Here is a 22,702-nt window from a genome sequence, read left to right on the forward strand (position 1 = left end):
TATATATATATATATATATATATATAGTTAAGTTCCATGTAATCCACATATTTACTGTAGTACCGTAGACCACGTATGTTCTGCAAATATAAAATGGCATAAAAACATTGCAAAATGTATGAAAGTTGTTATTTTGTGAAATACATTCTATAAATATCACTATTTCATGAAAAATATTGAAAATCATTTATGTTCGACAAGTAGAACACATATGTTGTGTAATATGTAAATATCTGCAAACTTAACATGTTTTGCAGAATAACGTTTTTTTTTCACTATTTAACTTATAGAATGTTTGGGATTGTCAAACTTTTTAACAAAATAATGATGTTTATAGAACATGATTTGCAAAACAACACATTTTGCAATGCTTTTATGTCATTCTATAGTTGCAGAACATACGTGATCTGCGGTACTACAGTAAATATGTGGACTACATGGAATTTTGTTCTTAATATATATATATATATATATATATATATATATATATATATGATCAGTTTATTTATTTATTAAATATTTACTCATTTGAATTCGATTATTCAATATTCGTATAATGGTAATATTCTAAACAATTTGTTCTCATTTTAATCGAGTTTCGTGAATAGTTGGAGAAGATTCTTTCAAGAAAAAAAATTATATAAACTATAAAAATGCTTAACATACAATTGACATAAATATTTATTTATATGAGTCAAAAAAATTAGAATTTTTTAAAGTGAAATAGTAGTTGTAGTCGGAAAATAGGAAAACTGAAAAAGATTAGTTTGACATGACATATTCACATGTATTAAAATCATCTTGGAATTAAATAAGAAATTGGGTTAGTTGGTGTAGAATACTCCAGCTATGTAGCTGATTGGTTGGACGGTGTTGATGTGTCCACCGCAGTGAAGAACTCTCTGTGATATTTTGTCAATAATGTAAGTTTCAAAATTCTTAGCAAGATCCCAAAATTCTTTGATATTTCTGTTTGGTTATTAAACTTTCGCTCGACTTGTTCTTAAAAAATTAAATTCGGCTACAAACCCGACTTGGATTTGATTTAAATTTGGGTCATGATTCCTGACACGGGACAATTTAATTAACATTCTGCTTAGGGCTATAAATCGATATGGACTATCCGGTGTCTCGGCTCATATCCGGCTCGAAAATATGATACATGTCTCATATCCGTTTTGAAAACGATCCAAATCTGACGGAAAAATTAAACCCGTATAATATATGATCCCGGATATGAGCACATATATACCCGCTCAAATTCGGTCTCATATAATTTTTCATAATATAATCCTACCCGAATAACTGAATATGATCCACGGTTCATATTCAATTCAAACTCATATACATATTATATTTTAACACCATCATATTTGCAAGTAAATAGTCATCATTTTATAAAATTTTAATATCTTATTTAAGTTTATATCTTCATTAAATATGATTTATTTAATGTGATAATGCTTATTATCTTCATATATATTTAATAAATGATATATACCAATATATAACTATAAGTTTTAATTTAAAATTAGTATTCTTTATAATATTATGTTTACGATAATTATTTGAACAACTGAAATAATAATGATATTTAGTATAATTGGATCATATCCGGCTCATATTCGATGGATCATAAACTACCCGGTTAAAAAATAAAAAATACGACACTGGATCATATCCGGTTTAGATCCGAATCTCAAATACCCGGGATCGGTTTATATCCGAATAAAACGATCCCGGACCCAAATCTGGACAAGTTAAAAATAATATGATCCGGTACTTGAGCTGAAGGGTACCCGGGATCACCTGGATCATTTTACAGCCCTTCTGCTTGAGGGCCTTTGAATCAATATTTTTAACGGCCAAAATTAAAAATTTTAACTATGCTTGCTCCAATGAAAACAGACCAACCAATGTACTCTTTTTCTCAAACACAAACCTAGCCATTTTAACATCAGCAGTGTACTCTTGAAACATCTCTTTTCAACAAGTACATGAACAAGTTACAATAGTACAATATATCAGAACACGAAGAAGTATGAAATGAAGGCCACGAAGAAGTATAGTATAGTAAGAAGCCTTATCCCCACTTAGAGAAGAAATTCGAAGGCCGAGTTTGACTCTGAGTAAACCTTTTGACCAGAAACTGCCACAAGAGATGGCAAATTTATATCTTGCCAGCCTGGGCAGCCACGTCACAGCCGACTATTGACCCCTGTTAGTAAATTGTTATTACAAAACTCTTTTGCTGGGAGAGAATGATTCCTACCAGTTTACACATCATTAGGACTTTATCAAGTTTTCAAACAGCACTGTACAAAGATGACAACAATGACCTGATTAAACGCAAAGGCTTCCATCAAAGGATTAATCATTATGCATGTATGTATCACATTATGGTGACATTGCACCAGATGTAGCGGCCAACATTTGCACTTCAGGTTCCTCTACTTTCCACTTGATTGTGTGATCAACATTGGAATTGCCTGCAGGCACATCAAGTTAAAGTGCTATTAATAATCACAAAGATATATACACATACATTCAGTAAATTGAATTTCTCGTAGTCCTACCAAGTACCAAATCGATGGCTGGCGGCTCTGGTGGTACACTCAAAAGACATATATCTCAAGATAAATAAACCCAGATAACTTTAAGGTGAGCAGGCATATTCCAACATGAAGACGGCATATACAAAACCTTTCATATCACCGAAAACCATTATCATTCGAATTTTACAGTAGTTCAAAAAGAGGCCAGTTTCGGTTATTGCTTAATTGGTAGTATAAGACTAGACAATATCTTCAAACTTATCAGTACAATTTGTTCTCGTGCCATCAGTCCATCACTATTTAAGTGAGTCCATCACTATTTAAGTGAGTACTTGCTCTATTTACTGATAACAAATTACAATAACCAACTCCAAAACTCTTAGGTGGCGTTTGGTTCGTGGAGCGGTATGGGGTTGGATTGTTGGAATCAGGAATCCGGTTAGAGTGGTATGGGTTTAAGAGATCATTTCTGATATCATATGTTTAGTTGAGTGCTGGAATGGATCTGTTTAATTTTAAATATTATGTTATTGATTAAACTGAATTATTTTATTTGATAAAAAAATATAAATATTTTTAAAAATATAAATATTTTTAAAAATATAAAATATTAGAAATATTTTTATATTATTAATAACATCTATTAGTACATAAAAATATTTTTTGGAAGAAAAAAAAACAACATTAAAAATGATACTCATACGGCCATACCACCATCTCATACCCTCCGCTACTCTTGGGTATCAAAAACTCATGACTGAGGGGTTTGAGGTAGGGATGGCAACGGGTCGGGTCGGGTTTCTTGAGATTCAGACCCGATCCATTATATTTCGGGTCAGTTCAGGTTCGGGTCCGGGTCTGGAAAATGAAGATCCAGATCCGATCCGTCAGGTTTTTTCGGGTTTCGGTTCGGATTTGGGTCTAATTCGGGTATTTAAAAAATAAAATTAAATAAAAATTAAAAATTATATATCTATAAAAAAATGTGATTATTGATTTTTTTAAAATATAGGAACATAAAAAAGGGTTTTACAAGTTTCGTCTAATACAATAAACACGTGAAATATGTTAACTTAACTGTATACAATCATTCAACTTATCATTTATATTTTATATTTTAATTATATTTAGATTTTTAATGCACAATAACTGAGAAAAATATTGATGAAATGAATATAAATTCTGTATTGGGCATATAAAATTAAGTAAAATGTTAATATTCATACCTAATAATTCATAATATTTCAATACGTATACTTTACATTAAACACATAATATATATATATATATATATATAATATTTTGTATCGGGTTTCGGGTTTCTGGTCTCGGTTCGGAATACCTGAGATCCAGATCCAGATCCAAACTCTTTCGGGTCTAAAAATAAGATCCAGATCCAGATCCAAAAAAATCGGGTTCGGGTAGACCCAATCGGGTCGGAACGAGTCGGGTATCCATCGGGTCGGGTAAAACTGCCATCCCTAGTTTGAGGTATGGGTATGAAAATTAAAAAAAAAGTTAAACCAAACACCAGGTATGGGTTTTGGTTGATTCCATACCCATACCTGATTCCTGAAAATACCCAACCAAACGATCCCTAATTCTTTTTACAGGAACGCTTTATGAAATGAATATATTAGTTATGTTCTAGTTACATCTAAGAATTCACTGTTGTCTTCACATATAGTCAATGAATATGCATTCATCCTATCTTAAGCATATCTTCTTTGTCTGTTTGTTTAAGCAAAAAATCTGTAATAAGCGTCTATGTAAATCTCATTGCAACAAAATAGTCACAGGATGTTACTTAGAAAAATTTTGCTAAAGTCTACAAAGGGACATGACAATTAAGAGCAGTGACAGCTTAAAAGTTAAAGTCATAAACCTCTGTTCCCACTCTGGTAGCTTTGAGATTAGTTTTTGGTCCTGTACGAATGACAGCGGCTAGGTATCATATTCATATCTATTTCACTCGGTGTGAGCTTGTAGAGTTGTGCCTTCACGTGAATAAATATAGGTTTCTAATAATAGATGTGTGTTGATTATGTATGGTTGGTGCTTAGTGCTTACACTATGAGCCAGGTCAAGACCCTTCCTAACAACCTGTGGGGAAGCTACCTAAGATTAGGTAATAATACCTAAAGTGACTGCTAGGCCGGGGTGAGCATAAAAATCCGATTCAGTATCTGGTTTAAAAACTCTGGATATCCGGTCTGAATAAATCCGGCAATTTGTATATCAGATTAAATCGGACCAGATATCCGATCCGCTTTTCGCTTTTTTTCTAGCAATTCGGATCACATATATATACGAAATTAAATATCCGGATCCAATCCCGTTTTATTATTTTTAAATAAAAATAAATTTATAAATAATACATAAAAATTATTTAACCTTTAAAATAGAATAATAAGAGTTCTGTGTATTAGTTTGCTAGGTCACGTAGCTATATCTGCTGAGTTTCAGTTCATTGCTTCAATTTCCATTGACGGAACCAGCAGAGCTTTTGAGATTTCACTAGGTGTATGAATAAAACTTTTAAATACCCTAAACATTTTGTTAATTTAAACTTTAGTAGTGGTTTTACTTTGGGCCAGCAGCATTACTTGAGAACAGGACCGTGCACACTATTATTTTATACAAGCAGTGGCAGTGAGTATGTCAACAAAAATTGACAGCCATTACTACTAGTATAAAATAATACTGTGCACGGTCATGTTCTCAGGTAATGCTAATGACCAAAGGTAATACCACTCCTAAAGTTTAAATTAACAAAATGTTTAGGGTACCTAGAAGTTTTCTTCATACACTTAGTGAAATCTCAAAAGCTCTGCTGGTTCCGTCAATGGAAACTGAAGCAATGAACTGAAAATCACCAGATATAACTACGTGACCTAGCAAACTAATACACATGACTCTTAATATTCTATTTAAAAAGCTAAATAATTTTAATATATTATTTATAAAATTATTTTTATTAAAAAATAATAAAACCGGATCGGGTCCAGATATCAAGTTTCTTATATATATGTGATCCAAATCTGAATCCGAATTTCTAGAAAAAAAAACTCGATAGGATATCCGGTCCAGTTTATTCGGATGGGATATCCAAATTTCCAGATTTCACGTGAATAAATATAGATCTCTACTAATATATGTGTGTTGATAATGTATGGTTGGTGCTTAGTGCTTACACTATGAGCCGGGTCAAGACCCTTCCTAACAACCTGCGGGGAAGCTACCTAAGATTAGGTAATAATACTTAAAGTGACTGCTAGGCCTGGGTGAGCATAAAAATCCGATTCAGTATCTGGTTTAAAAAATCTGGAAATTTGGATATCCGGTCTGAATAAATCCGGCAATTTGTATATCCGATTAAATCGGACCGGGTATCCGATCCGCTTTTTTTTCTAGCAATTCGGATCACATATATATACGAAATTAAATATCCGGATCCAATCCCGTTTTATTATTTTTCAATAAAAATAAATTTATAAATAATACATAAAAATTATTTAACTTTTTAAATAGAATAATAAGAGTTCTGTGTATTAGTTTGCTAGGTCACGTAGCTATATCTGCTGATTTTCAGTTCATTGCTTCAGTTTCCATTGACGGAACCAGCAGAGCTTTTGAGATTTCACTAGGTGTATGAATAAAACTTTTAAGTACCCTAAACATTTTGTTAATTTAAACTTTAGGAGTGGTTTTACTTTGGGCCAGCAGCATTACTTGAGAACAGGACCGTGCACACTATTATTTTATACAAGCAGTGGCAGTGAGTATGTCAACAAAAATTGACAGCCATTACTACTAGTATAAAATAATACTGTGCACGGTCATGTTCTCAGGTAATTCTGATGGTCAAAGGTAATACCACTCCTAAAATTGAAATTAACAAAATGTTTAAGGTACCTAGAAGTTTTCTTCATACACCTAGTGAAATCTCAAAAGCTCTGCTGGTTCCGTCAATGGAAACTGAAGCAATGAACTAAAAATCAGCAGATATAGCTACATGACCTAGCAAACTAATACACAGGATTTTTAATATTCTATTTAAAAAGTTAAATAATTTTTATATATTATTTATAAAATTATTTTTATTTAAAAATAATAAAACCGGATCGGGTCCAGATATCTAGTTTCTTATATATATGTGATCCAAATCTGAATCCGAATTTCTAGAAAAAAAAACCCGATAGGATATCCGGTCCAGTTTATTCGGATCGGATATCCAAATTTCCAGATTTCACGTGAATAAATATAGATCTCTAATAATATATGTGTGTTGATAATGTATGGTTGGTGCTTAGTGCTTACACTATGAGCCGGGTCAAGACCCTTCCTAACAACCTGCGGGGAAGCTACCTAAGATTAGGTAATAATACTTAAAGTGACTGCTAGGCCGGGGTGAGCATAAAAGTCCGATTCAGTATCTGGTTTAAAAAATCTGGATATCCGGTCTGAATAAATCCGGCAATTTGTATATCCGATTAAAACGGACCGGATATCTGATCCGCTTTTTTCTAGCAATTCGGATCACATATATATACGAAATTAAATATCCGGATCCAATCCCGTTTTATTATTTTTAAATAAAAATAAATTTATAAATAATACATAAAAATTATTTAACTTTTTAAATAGAATAATAAGAGTATTGTGTATTAGTTTGCTAGGTCACGTGGCTATATCTGCTAATTTTCAGTTCATTGCTTCAGTTTCCATTAACGGAACCAGCAGAGATTTTGAGATTTCACTAGGTGTATGAAGAAAACTTTTAAGTACCCTAAACATTTTGTTAATTTAAACTTTAGGAGTGGTTTTACTTTGGGCGATCAGCATTACTTGAGAACAGGACCGTGCACAATATTATTTTATACTAGCAGTGGCAGTGAGTATGTCAACAAAAATTGACAGCCATTACTACTAGTATAAAATAATACTGTGCACGGTCATGTTCGCAGGTAATTCTGATGGTCAAAGGTAATACCACTCCTAAAGTTGAAATTAACAAAATGTTTAGGGTACTAAGAAGTTTTCTTCATACACCTAGTGAAATATCAAAAGCTCTGCTGGTTCCGTCAATGGAAACTGAAGCAATGATCTGAAAATCAGCAGATATAGCTACGTGACCTAGCAAACTAATACACAGGACTCTTAATATTCTATTTAAAAAGTTAAATAATTTTTATTTATTATTTATAAAATTATTTTTATTTAAAAATAATATAACCGGATCAGGTCCAGATATCTAGTTTCTTATATATATGTGATCCAAATCTGAATCCGAATTTCTAGAAAAAAAACCCGATAGGATATCCGGTCCACTTTATTCGGATCGGATATCCAAATTTCCAGATTTCCCGTGAATAAAATATAGGTCTCTAGTAATATATGTGTGTTGATAATGTATGGTTGGTGCTTAGTGCTTACACTATGAGCCGGGTCAAGACCCTTCCTAACAACCTGCGGGGAAGCTACCTAAGATTAGGTAATAATACTTAAAGTGACTGCTAGGCCGGGGTGAGCATAAAAATCCGATTCAGTATCTGGTTTAAAAAATCTGGAAATTTGGATATCCGGTCTGAATAAATCCGGCAATTTGTATATCCGATTAAATCGGACCGGATATCCGATCCGCTTTTTTTCTAGCAATTCGGATCACATATATATACGAAATTAAATATCCGGATCCAATCCCGTTTTATTATTTTTAAATAAAAATAAATTTATAAATAATACATAAAAATTATTTAACTTTTTAAATAGAATAATAAGAGTTCTGTGTATTAGTTTGCTAGGTCACGTAGCTATATCTGCTGATTTTCAGTTCATTGCTTCAGTTTCCATTGACGGAACCAGCAGAGCTTTTGAGATTTCACTAGGTGTATGAAGAAAACTTTTAAGTACCCTAAACATTTTGTTAATTTAAACTTTAGGAGTGGTTTTCCTTTGGGCCAGCACCATTATTTGAGAACAGGACCGTGCACAATATTATTTTATACTAGCAGTGGCAGTGAGTATGTCAACAAAAATTGACAGCCATTACTACTAGTATAAAATAATACTGTGCACGGTAATGTTCTCAGGTAATGCTGATGGCCAAAGGTAATACCACTCCTAAAGTTGAAATTAACAAAATGTTTAGGTTACTTAGAAGTTTTCTTCATACACCTAGTGAAATCTCAAAAGCTCTGCTGGTTCCGTCAATGGAAACTGAAACAATGAACTGAAAATCAGCAGATATAGCCCGGGACTGGCTACGTGACCTAACAAACTAATACACATGACTCTTAATATTCTATTTAAAAAGTTAAATAATTTTAATATATTATTTATAAAATTATTTTTATTTAAAAATAATAAAACCGGATCGGGTCCAGATATCAAGTTTCTTATATATATGTGATCCAAATCTGAATCCGAATTTCTAGAAAAAAAACCCGATAGGATATCCGGTCCAGTTTATTCGGATGGGATATCCAAATTTCCAGATTTCACGTGAATAAAATATAGGTCTCTAGTAATATATGTGTGTTGATAATGTATGGTTGGTGCTTAGTGCTTACACTATGAGCCGGGTCAAGACCCTTCCTAACAACCTGCGGGGAAGCTACCTAAGATTAGGTAATAATACTTAAAGTGACTGCTAGGCCGGGGTGAGCATAAAAATCCGATTCAGTATCTCGTTTAAAAAATCTGGAAATTTGGATATCCGGTCTGAATAAATCCGGCAATTTGTATATCCGATTAAATCGGACCGGATATCCGATCCGCTTTTTTTCTAGCAATTCGGATCACATATATATACAAAATTAAATATCCGGATCCAATCCCGTTTTATTATTTTTAAATAAAAATAAATTTATAAATAATACATAAAAATTATTTAACTTTTTAAATAGAATAATAAGAGTTCTGTGTATTAGTTTGCTAGGTCACGTAGCTATATCTGCTAATTTTCAGTTCATTGCTTCAGTTTCCATTGACGGAACCAGCAGAGCTTTTGAGATTTCACTAGGTGTATGAAGAAAACTTTTAAGTACCCTAAACATTTTGTTAATTTAAACTTTAGGAGTGGTTTTACTTTGGGCCAGCACCATTACTTGAGAACAGGACCGTGCACACTATTATTTTATACAAGCAGTGGCAGTGAGTATGTCAACAAAAATTGACAGCCATTACTACTAGTATAAAATAATACTGTGCACGGTCATGTTCTCAGGTAATTCTGATGGTCAAAGGTAATACCACTCCTAAAGTTGAAATTAACAAAATGTTTAGGGTACTAAGAAGTTTTCTTCATACACCTAGTGAAATCTCAAAAGCTCTGCTGGTTCCGTCAATGGAAACTGAAGCAATGAACTGAAAATCAGCAGATATAGCTACGTGACCTAGCAAAATAATACACAGGACTCTTAATATTCTATTTAAAAAGTTAAATAATTTTTATTTATTATTTATAAAATTATTTTTATTTAAAAATAATATAACCGGATCAGGTCCAGATATCTAGTTTCTTATATATATGTGATCCAAATCTGAATCCGAATTTCTAGAAAAAAAACCCGATAGGATATCCGGTCCAATTTATTCGGATCGGATATCCAAATTTCCAGATCCGTGAATAAAATATAGGTCTCTAGTAATATATGTGTGTTGATAATGTATGGTTGGTGCTTAGTGCTTACACTATGAGCCGGGTCAAGACCCTTCCTAACAACCAGCGGGGAAGCTACCTAAGATTAGGTAATAATACTTAAAGTGACTGCTAGGCCGGGGTGAGCATAAAAATCCGATTCAGTATCTGGTTTAAAAAATCTGGAAATTTGGATATCCGGCAATTTGTATATCCGATCCGCTTTTTTTCTAGCAATTCGGATCACATATATATACGAAATTAAATATCCGGATCCAATCCCGTTTTATTATTTTTAAATAAAAATAAATTTATAAATAATACATAAAAATTATTTAACTTTTTAAATAGAATAATAAGAGTTCTGTGTATTAGTTTGCTAGGTCACGTAGCTATATCTGCTGATTTTCAGTTCATTGCTTCAGTTTCCATTGACGGAACCAGCAGAGCTTTTGAGATTTCACTAGGTGTATGAAGAAAACTTTTAAGTACCCTAAACATTTTGTTAATTTAAACTTTAGGAGTGGTTTTACTTTGGGCCAGCACCATTACTTGAGAACAGGACCGTGCACAATATTATTTTATACTAGCAGTGGCAGTGAGTATGTCAACAAAAATTGACAGCCATTACTACTAGTATAAAATAATACTGTGCACGGTCATGTTCTCAGGTAATGCTGATGGCCAAAGGTAATACCACTCCTAAAGTTGAAATTAACAAAATGTTTAGGGTACTTAGAAGTTTTCTTCATACACCTAGTGAAATCTCAAAAGCTCTGCTCGTTCCGTCAATGGAAACTGAAGCAATGATCTGAAAATCAGCAGATATAGCCCGGGACTGGCTACGTGACCTAGCAAACTAATACACAGGACTCTTAATATTCTATTTAAAAAGTTAAATAATTTTTATATATTATTTATAAAATTATTTTTATTTAAAAACAATAAAACCGGATCAGGTCCAGATATCTAGTTTCTTATATATATATGTGATCCAAATCTGAATCCGTATTTCTAGAAAAAAAACCCGATAGGATATCCGGTCCAGTTTATTCGGATCTGATATCCAAATTTCCAGATTTCCCGTGAATAAAATATAGGTCTCCAGTAATATATGTGTGTTGATAATGTATGGTTGGTGCTTAGTGCTTACACTATGAGCTGGGTCAAGACCCTTCCTAACAACCTGCGGGGAAGCTACCTAAGATTAGGTAATAATACTTAAAGTGACTGCTAGGCCGGGGTGAGCATAAAAATCCGATTCAGTATCTGGTTTAAAAAATCTGGAAATTTGGATATCCGGTCTGAATAAATCCGGCAATTTGTATATCCGATTAAATCGGACCGGATATCCGATCCGCTTTTTTTCTAGCAATTCGGATCACATATATATACGAAATTAAATATCCGGATCCAATCCCGTTTTATTATTTTTAAATAAAAATAAATTTATAAATAATACATAAAAATTATTTAACTTTTTAAATAGAATAATAAGAGTTCTGTGTATTAGTTTGCTAGGTCACGTAGCTATATCTGCTGATTTTCAGTTCATTGCTTCAGTTTCCATTGACGGAACCAGCAGAGCTTTTGAGATTTCACTAGGTGTATGAAGAAAACTTTTAAGTACCCTAAACATTTTGTTAATTTAAACTTTAGGAGTGGTTTTACTTTGGGCCAGCACCATTACTTGAGAACAGGACCGTGCACAATATTATTTTATACTAGCAGTGGCAGTGAGTATGTCAACAAAAATTGACAGCCAATACTACTAGTATAAAATAATACTGTGCACGGTCATGTTCTCAGGTAATGCTGATGGCCAAAGGTAATACCACTCCTAAAGTTGAAATTAACAAAATGTTTAGGGTACTTAGAAGTTTTCATCATACACCTAGTGAAATCTCAAAAGCTCTGCTGGTTCCGTCAATGGAAACTGAAGCAATGAACTGAAAATCAGCAGATATAGCTCGGGACTGGCTACGTGACCTAGCAAACTAATACACATGACTCTTAATATTCTATTTAAAAAGTTAAATAATTTTTATTTATTATTTATAAAATTATTTTTATTTAAAAATAATATAACCGGATCAGGTCCAGATATCTAGTTTCTTATATATATGTGATCCAAATCTGAATCCGAATTTCTAGAAAAAAAAACCCGATAGGATATCCGGTCCAGTTTATTCGGATCGGATATCCAAATTTCCGGATTTTTTAAACCGGATAATCCGGATTTCGGATTTTTATGCTCACCCCTACTGCTAGCGGCTACGTACCTTCTCCATATCTCTTTCACTCTGTGTGAGCTTATAAAATAGAAATAGATTTTTAATGGTACATATGTTTCAATAATGTATGATTGGTGCTTACACTAAGAGCCAGGTCACAAAACTTACAAACAACCTGCAGAGATAGCTACCTATACATCATGTTAAGATACTCGTAGGTGAGAAGCCGTAAAGAGAAAAAGGCCATTAACAGAAATAGTGTCACTTGAATTAACCATTCACGGTTGGGCAAAGGCTAAAAATTGCTGGTTTACCCTTGGGATTACCCTAAAGTCATCAGCTTAACAAAATAATTCAGGCTTTTGTCAAGGACAATAACATCAGAATATGAATCCCGCTATTTTAATCTTGTCTTTGCTTTTCATGTGGTATGATCATATGAATACTAATGGAGTAACATATCTAAGTCACTTCTAACATTGTAAGTAGCAAAATAAAAATATTTGTCTTTTATAGACACCTGCTACACCCAACAAAATTTGGAAACTTAGAAATTGAAAATCGAAGTGTAACAAAATCTTAAATGATGTAAACAATAGTAATTATAAATACAACACACACACACACACACTCGGATACCATCAAGTTCAAATTTATAATAGGAGTGATGGACTAAATTAAAATATAAACTTGGTATTACTGACATAGACATGGCTAATGAAGGTTGGAGAAAAGAAAATAGAAAACACACCAGAAGAATTTCTTAATGCCTTGACAGCATCAAAGTTCTTGTATGTATACCCCACGAAACTTAAGTCTTTCGGAGTTGATGGCATCTGAAATAAGTTGTACAGAGACAAATTCAGACATGCAGGACAATGTCAAAAAAAATTATGCCATATACCGAGGTCATACATAATTAAAATATAGAGTAATTAACTGTTACTATAATAGCAAGTGATATTAATATGGCACCCAGAGCAGCATCGTATAAATGTCTTCAAAAATATTATTAAGTATAAGATCAAAAGTACTCACAAAAGTAGTGGCTCAAAGGTAGTTAATATCCCGGTCATTTACACTGAACTGGTGGTTAAATAAGGTGAACCATTCCAATTAATATGGCCAACTGGACCGGACTCTCAGTTCACAGAACCAGTTAACCGACCAGTCTAATTTTTTAATACTATGATTACATATTTTTTGACAAAAATAATATCCAATCATAGACCTTCAAATCCTGAATCTTCACATGTTTGGAAAGGAAATCAAGGAATCAAGGAAAGAAAGACTACCAGAGTTTATTAAAGCTTTACTTCAAAAAATTTAATATTACCTACTCACACAAGGTCAATGACTTAACTATCACAAAAAAGGCAATTTTCACAAAACATGATGATCGCTGCTACCAATTCCTGGTGCACAATACTATGATAATGGATAGAAATATGTGAACAAAAGCAGTATAATACCTTTCGAGTGGGTCCTGAGCTTGTTCTTGCCGGAGGTGGAGGTATCAACTAACAAATAAAAGGTATAAAAATATAAGGACTACTAAACAGCGAAGAGAAATAAAATCAAAATTGAGTGAACAATCTTAATATGTGCAATAGTACATCCAAAGAAAACAAAGGCTGATCACAGTTTGAAAAGTCATTACATGGGAATTTGAGCAGAACAGTTAATGCTGATATTAGGAATCCTAGATGAACTTTCTACCTTTGGAAATTTTCCTGATAAATGATAGTATCTCATTGTAGCCAAACAAATATTTACATATATGCAGATTGTATAGAAATGCAAGTCCCATTCTTTCATGTTGATGATAATATTTTATTGGACATCGATACAAGATGGAGATGCCATGAGACAATATAAACTGAAACAGTCACAAAAAATTAGCAACTTGAACACAATATACGGGTACAAGGTATGTTACTTTTAACAAATTTTTCCAGCATGCCAGCATCAAACTAGGTACTTGATTCCAAGTACACATTACCTCACTTTATACTGGGGAATGGCATGGTCATAATTTAGTAACATGTGATATATACCGAGGAATGAGAATATCGTATTTTACAAGGACTTGGATATATGAGTGTATAAAAATGCCCATTTCTGCTACTCGTTAAGCAAGACATAATGAGTCTTGTCATGATTAAAGTTATTATAATATAATCAGAATATTAAACAGGAGATGATTGTGAATAATACTTCATCAAATTTCATAAAATTTTGGGTGTCCAGCTCCCCGTTGACTTCTGGTTTGAATGCAGCCTCCATCTCATATAGTTTATCCCATAACACTTCCTTGAACCAAGGGTGAGCCTGACAGCACACTCATGCAATTATATGATAATAGAGAGTCATATAAATAACAAAACATTAATCTACACAAACCAATACCTTAATTTGGTGTGCACCACCAGTACCCAGCCTATGATCAACATCACAAAGTAATCCACAAATTAAATCCTTAGCCTCATTTGATAAATTTGCATCTTCTGGAAATTTTAGGTAAGTTCTCCAGTGAACAATCTGACAACCATAAACATATTGCAATCTTAATTATGCAAATTGTATTATATGTTCTCGCATTATTTTACCTAAAATAAACTCAGAGAGACCTGATTTTACATGTAATAAATTTAAAAATGCAAAATAGGAATATAATCCGTTCAATATCCTATATTACGATACTTTCAGGTACATTTAGTATCTAAAAAAACTGCAGCTACAGCTTTAAGATGGAATCAATTTTACTGCCTAATCATTGATTGTGGTAACTTTACACATCAAGGCATGTGAGTTCAATCAACTTATGTATCACAAGATGGTATCCAACTTCCTTTAAATCCTTTCTGTTATAAATATATAAAGATTTTTGAAAGATAATTATATATATAATCTCTGTATATATATATAAAAAAAAAAAAGCAGAGGTCAATTAATTGTTTCTATTTCTACTTCCATATATGTTGTGTTGTTCAGCCAGTAGAATAGCTAAGCTAAACTTAATGACAACACCTCTTATTTAAAGATCATATCAAAGAACAGTTTAGAAAAAACATGACCATAACTAATTACAATAGCAAACACAACAGAAGCACAATACCTTTCGGCAAGTGGATGTAGGATCATCAGAATAAAATGGGGGATAACCCACAAGCATCTCATACATTATTGCACCTAAAGACCACCTGCATGAGTGTAGAAAGTAAGATTAAATTGATACCTAATGCAAAAACACATTTATTTTGTTACTAAGACAGCAAGTGTGATATCCAAGAACAGTCAAATACATTCTATACTAAGACCAGACTTTAAAAAACACTAAAGCAAGTATAACAGAAAAAACATTGCTTAGATCTAATTAAATCCCACTGAAACTTATTATTAGTGTACCCATGTTATTGCCTCTTATTTATTATCATGTCTCTTGTATAAAATTTTTAGACTAACAATGCTTTTGTCTATGCTTTATTTTTGTACCACTTTGACAAAGCCGGAAGTCTTTTTGGAAACAGCCTCTTTATTCCTAGGAATGAAGGCAAGGTATGCATACATCTCAACCTCCCCAGACCCTGCTGCTCTAAGGGCAGGACATACTGGGTACGTTTGGCTTTTTGGTTTGTTCCACTGATATTTGTTATTTCTTTTAATAGTTTATGTAGTGCAAAACCAAGATATATGCAGTACTTCACTTACCATCTCAAGAGATAATGGAGGTAAGCATTTGTACATCTCACACTCCCTGAACCCTACTCTAAGAGTGGGACATACTGGGTACATGTGGTTATATTAATTGGTTTGACTGATATTTGTTCTCTCTTCATAATTTATGTAGAGCAAAGCCAAAATGAGTGCACTACTGCACTTATCATCTAAAGAGATCCATATCATGTACGATGCATACCATCTGAAACTGGACAAAATATGATTAACTAGAACACATTTATTTTTCTACATATATCCAATTTAATAAAGAGTAAGAGATCTATTAGTCCACGGCTTTAAGCACGTCTAATATGTTAGCTGCTAAAACAGCATGTAATTACTAAACTGAGAGTTTCCACAGATTCCACAGTTTTTTCTTTGGCAATTACTAGTGGATTATAAACTTTTAAAGCTAAAAAAACACAGCATATTACAGTAAGTTGCCTAGACTCTTTACTTCCGCTTGAGTACCTGGCTCGAACAGTTGACCCTCATACATGGGTATGGACATTCAACACTTCATACCAGGCCAAAAACATTTAAAAATTTCAATATATTGACAAGTGCAACACTTGGATAGGCATCCGTGCTAGACACTTCCAGTTGAATGCAGGTTACATAGGTTAACATAGTACAGACTACAGAGATTAGATGACCGTCTCATTTAGATTCTACAATTTTGGGTCTCATATGCATGTGTCCTCATTAGGTGGTGGGATTCCAATAGGCAATTCAGACTTCGCTAATGAAATTATGATAATTTCAGTTGCGATCATGTAAACATCAAGAACTTCTTTAAACCTTCTGACAGTGCTCTTACAATTATAACGGAATCCAAACTCACCAATCACACTCCATTGCATATCCTCTCCTTAATAGTACTTCAGGGGCGATGTAGTCTGGTGTTCCAACTGTTGAATATGCCTACCAGCACATAAGAGAGAGAGTTTTATTATTGCCACACAAACATAGCATCTTTAAGTTTCCATTATAACTCAAAACATTAGTGCATTTACTCTATTGCAGCATTCTTGAAGATTAAAACTATTCCATATTACATGCTATCCCCTTTCTTATTTATTCTAGCTATTTGAGATTTTTGGGACCCTTTCTGTGCTGCATTAGGACCTCCATTACTAAAAAACAGGAATCTGAAAAAAAAATCAATATGTCGTCTAAATTGAGGTTGTAAATGGAAATAATTTTCGAAGACAATTAAAATTCAATGTTTATCATTTACTAGTGAGAAGAGACATTCTACTCGGAAAAAGAGGATAAATCATGAAGTTTATGACCTGTGTAACTGCATGTGAAACCTTCATATATAAATATTATTAAATATTACTACTGTTCTGTATTACATGTATAGATAGATTTGCATACCAGCTTCCTCCTGTTCATCTGCCAATGCTGGAGCTGCTCTTGGGGGCTTCTCCATTTACTTCCGTTAACTGTATTAGGAATAGAGCCATCAATATCCATTGGCTCTCCTAAACTCACATCAGCCATAGGTTCATTCTCATTCAGTGGGGACAAAGCTCTACACTCCAGAGGCTTAGAAAGACCAAAATCTGAGAGTTTCATGTGCCCGTTCTTGTCAAGAAGAAGGTTATCTGGTTTGATATCCCTGAAGATAATATAATGCAGATCAGATAGTTAATTCCAAGGTTCACCACAGTTTATTGCAGAATGCAAATGCAAGTCATGCAAGTAATATTAAAAAGGTGTCAGAGCTAAGCCAGGACCTGTGGATGTAATTATGTTTATGAAGGGACTCTATGGCCAGGACAGTTTGAGCTATGTAAAACTTTGCCATGCCTTCAGTAAGCGTGTCTTCTCTCATTAGCAAAGTCATCATATCACCGCCAGGAAGGTATTCCATAATTAGATATAAGTATTCATCATCTTGGAACGAGTAATAGAGCTTTACTATGAAGTTACTGGCAACTTCTGCCAGCAAGTTCCTCTCAGTTATGACATGTTCTACCTGTAAAGGAAAGAGTTGAATTGTTATTTATGGTCGTGTAGCTCATTGTTTATCAAGTCACATCTTAGACATTGGCATTAATCATAATCAGATATATCACAAGAATGACTTTATGTTAATTCGAGAATGCAATCTACACCATATTTAAACCTATGAATGTCTGTAGTAACTAGGTACAAGCAAAGAACAGACATATGCCACTAGAAACCTCTCATGAGTATATATATATATATATATATATATATATATATATATATATATATATATATATATATATATATATATCTACCGCAACTAATCAAAATGAGAGCAACAGACAAAGTTTTAGAAAGTCATCATGCCTGCAAAATATACTTTAGCAGTTATACCTACAAGAAAGTAACTGGGCAACATAAGGTAATTTGAAGAAATAACCATTAACACCAACAATGTTAGAAGTTTGAAATGAAATTTTCTGCAAATCAAGTAAGAACCCCAGGTACAAGAAAAACAATATCACGAAGTATCACTAAGATACGAATGTCAAGAAATAGTCGTTTCTGGTCCAATGTTAGTCAGTGACTTGGTATGATACAATGACACACACCATAGATGCTTTTCGAACAAGTAATTTAGTGATATTATAGTGCAAATTGTGAGGGACTCAGCATAACATTATTAACCCCCTCTTTATATAGCTCACCTGTCCCTTTTTCACCATTTCAATCTTCTTCAATTTCTTCATTGCGTATATCGTTCCAGATTTCTTCTCCCGGCATAATCGAACCTGTAATATTAGCAAAAAGATGGTGCTAAGATAAGCAGAAAGTAATGAGAAACAATAACATCACGAGTGAGATACTTAATAAAGTCTCAGATTATGGATATAGAAATATATATGATCCAACTATAACTATTTAAGAAATAAAATTAAATGTGTGTTTTTTTGCATTGAGAACTACACATGCTCATTCTCTGCATGAAGCTGGCTTGCTTGAAAAATCAGATGTTGCAATGACCAAAACTCTACAAGTTGATAAAGCATTTGCATGCATGTCATTAACACAACTTACCTCGCCGTAGGCTCCTCTCCCAATGATGGTCAAAAGATCAAAATCTTCAACACGTGTCTTCTGCCTTCGTAGTCTCATAAATTCTGTCTCCTTTCGTTCTAAATCTTTAATCAAATTGTGCTGCTCCTCCACAGGCACATCCGAAGAAGCTAAGTTTCTTTCAAGCATCCATCTCCTGAAAGGGATCTAGATGATGTTGGTAGCATTCTTCAAGAGAAAGAAAATATAACATATAATTAATTATGAACATTCAGAGGTAAGCGATCTGAAAACAAAACGGCTATTTGTTTAGCTCGTTCTTTGTTTCGCAATCAGATTGTGGTTGACAATTCGGGGGTTTGTCCCGGCCGAGTGATTTCTGTTAATAAAATCATTTGTTTGTCAAAAAAAATTATGAAAATTCAGAGGTAAAAGAAGATTCAGTAATGAACAACTAGATACAGTTCTATTCTAGATACTTTAAACCGTACTGTCATCTTTGGTACACTGCAGCATATTACTCTATCCATTAGACCATATAACTGATAACTCGCTATTTCAGTTTTCTCCTGCATAGAATTACATACCGTATCTACAAATAGAATACCTAGGGTGAATAGTCTGCAAAGTACCTTTTTTCGCTACACAGCCGCAAAGTAAATATATATCAAGCTACACGACAATTTTCTTTTAGTATACAGATTTGTCAATCTTAATTTGAGAAAGGATCCGGACCATATACAATTTTTCAAAAACTAAATGATGTAGATACATGGGGATCGAAAGGATCAAAAGCAAAAGAATTGAGTGGTCTCATTACCCCAGTTTACATTCAGTTCATATTACCAGCCATGAAGTGTGGCTGGCATTAAAACTCACATAGTTAAAATGCAAATATACAGAAACCAATGCATTTTGAAGTCCGAACAAACCTTCCACACACCTACCTACAAGCCCTCGTATTATATTTCTTCATCGAATTCTATTTCTATTTGTCAAGGCCCATACCGCTTTTTGTCCGCCATAACCAGACAAGTCTTGTACATTTCCCTATCACACCAAGAAACCCTATTCCACCTCATCATATCGTAACCCTAAAAATTTATAAGACTTGCTAACTTGCCACAGTAAACTAAACCCTAATGGCTACTGCTACATATCCATTTCAAAAATGCACTACCTCAACAACCATACATCATCACTATACAGCACCAGTAGAATCTATTTTCTTCACTCTCAAGAGGCCTCAAATAAATCATTGCTTCTCAAAATTCAGCTAAGTTTCGATAGAAATCTTTTTGGACCCAGGGCATATAGCCTCCCAAAACTCAAAGCGGAAACTTAACTCCTCAATCAAAAAACCAACACACCATTCATTCAATTAAGGTACCAAAATCTCCCAATCTTCCCTAATTAGCACAAATTTACCAATTTTAACATAACTCAACTAGAAAACCAAGCAATTAACACCAAAAACACCATTTTTAACAATAAAGATTACATTTTTACCAACCCCGCATGAATCAAACACACAAAAACACTAGATCTCACAAAACCCATATGTAAAACCAACTAAAAAACCACAAAACATTAACTTTACAAGCAAGAAAAAATAAAAATCCAACCTTTCTTTCCTTTCTTGAATATTCTTCATCTGGGCTTTATAATGATTCTCAATGTATTTTTTAGCAGTAGCCACTTTCTCCATTGTTAAGCTTGAGCCAAGCACTTCTTGTTCTTCTTCCATGTTGTGTCTCTCTCCAGATTTCAGCAGCAAACGGCAAACAGTGTGTTGAATGTTTGTATGATGTTTCACTGCAGTGTTAGGATTCTACCGAAATTTTAATAGATTAAAGTTTTCTTAATATAGGGATAAATTTCAATTAGGTCACTTACTATGTTCAAATGTATCAAATGAGTCACTGTTTACAAAATTAGCTCAGATGAGTCACTCATTGAAAAAAAAATTGTATCAAAAATATCATTTTATCGTTGGTCGAAATTCTGAAAATATTATATATTGAGTTTCACATATTTTTTATGAATGATATTACATTCAAATGAAAGGTTCCGAGTTCTACTATTTTAGCCAATATTGTTAGATTTTTAAAATTTTATCTAACTATTTATTTTTAAGTTTTTGATTATTTTATTTAATTTAAATAAATATAAATAGTAGATAAATTTTTATAAATCTAAAAATATTATCTAAAATACTAGAATTCAGAATCTTTCATTTAGATGTAATACCATTCATAAAAAATGTGCGAAACTTAATATATAATAGTTTCAGAATTTTGACTAACGATAAAATGATAATTTTTTATACAAATTTTTTTATGAGTGACTCATCTGAGTTAGTTTTGTAATCAGTGACTCATTTGATACATTTGGACGTAGTAAGTGACCTACTTGACATTTATCCCTTTTAATATATGAGGTTGAATAGATTGGGTATAATTCTGATTTTTATTTTGTGAAAATCTTGATAAAAATATCTTGATACGCGATATTTTAAAATTTCATTAACTTTGTTGGGTTCAAAAAACTTGAAATATACCAGACAACTCATAAAATCTATCATTTCATGAAATTCAAAAAAATATCAGCATTTAAATATCATTAAATTTTAATGAATTTTAAATAATCTCAATTGAAGAATATCACCTAGCATAGTATAAAAGGATGCTTATATATGCACACCTAAATTTATTTATGCACCCTGCATCCTGATTTATACTACATTATCCTTGTCCTTTTGTCATTTCAACCAAATATTTTATTAATTGAAAAGGATAATTTAGTACAAAATAGATGGAAAGCTGTGCATAAATAAATTTAGGGTGTACATATATCAGCATCCATTTAAAATCTTACGGAGGTGTATTCAATTGGGATATTAATTGATTGTTTTTTATCTATCAATTTTAATGGATTGCATGTTATTTTGATTTTGTACGGTATCTTGATAAAATGTTGCAGAGTTGATATGGATTCTTTAGAATTTAATCACAATGCTTCAAATCTCATGGATTTTGGTGGATATTCAAAAAACTTAAAATACACTAAGATTTGCCACAAAATCCATCATTTTACAAATTCCAAAAAAACCCATCAGCATTTGAATACCATCAGATTTTAATGGATTTCATACAATCCCAATTGAATACTATCGGATTTTAAAGTATAATTTAAAATCCTAATTGAATGCCACCAGATTTTGTAGCATAATTTAAAATCCCAATTGAATACCTTTAGATTTTAATGGTATTTAAACAATCTCAATCGAATACCCTCGGATTGTATAAATGAATCGCTTTAAAAAAAAGACTGTGTCATTGTATGGCTGGAAATCTTCATAGAGATTAAAGAAATTTTATTTTTTAAAATATACTTTTTAATATAGAAATAATTCTACTACATCATAATATACTAATAAAATAATATTATCTCATATTTTTAACACCAAATCATATTGAAATTAATTTATAATATAAATAAACGATAATTTTAAAATTATAGAAATATATATT

General features: G+C 32.6%; 1 protein-coding gene across 1 annotated transcript; it reads right to left on the reverse strand.

The window, feature by feature from the left end:
• Positions 1-1,899: 1,899 nt before the first annotated feature.
• LOC108219760 (uncharacterized) lies at positions 1,900-21,010 on the reverse strand. Its single transcript, XM_017393268.2, has 12 exons — positions 20,795-21,010; positions 19,191-19,365; positions 18,821-18,904; positions 17,897-18,138; positions 17,535-17,778; positions 16,996-17,075; positions 15,550-15,634; positions 14,841-14,972; positions 14,649-14,762; positions 13,904-13,951; positions 13,183-13,267; positions 1,900-2,489 (listed from the first exon to the last, which is right to left on the reverse strand). The coding sequence occupies exons 1-12, from the start codon at positions 20,914-20,916 to the stop codon at positions 2,398-2,400; spliced, it is 1,503 nt and encodes a 500-aa protein (XP_017248757.1). The 5' UTR covers positions 20,917-21,010; the 3' UTR covers positions 1,900-2,397.
• Between the last annotated feature and the right edge of the window lie 1,692 nt (positions 21,011-22,702).

Source organism: Daucus carota, chromosome 5 (assembly GCF_001625215.2).
Source record: "Daucus carota subsp. sativus chromosome 5, DH1 v3.0, whole genome shotgun sequence".
NCBI classification, from domain to species: Eukaryota; Viridiplantae; Streptophyta; class Magnoliopsida; order Apiales; family Apiaceae; genus Daucus; species Daucus carota.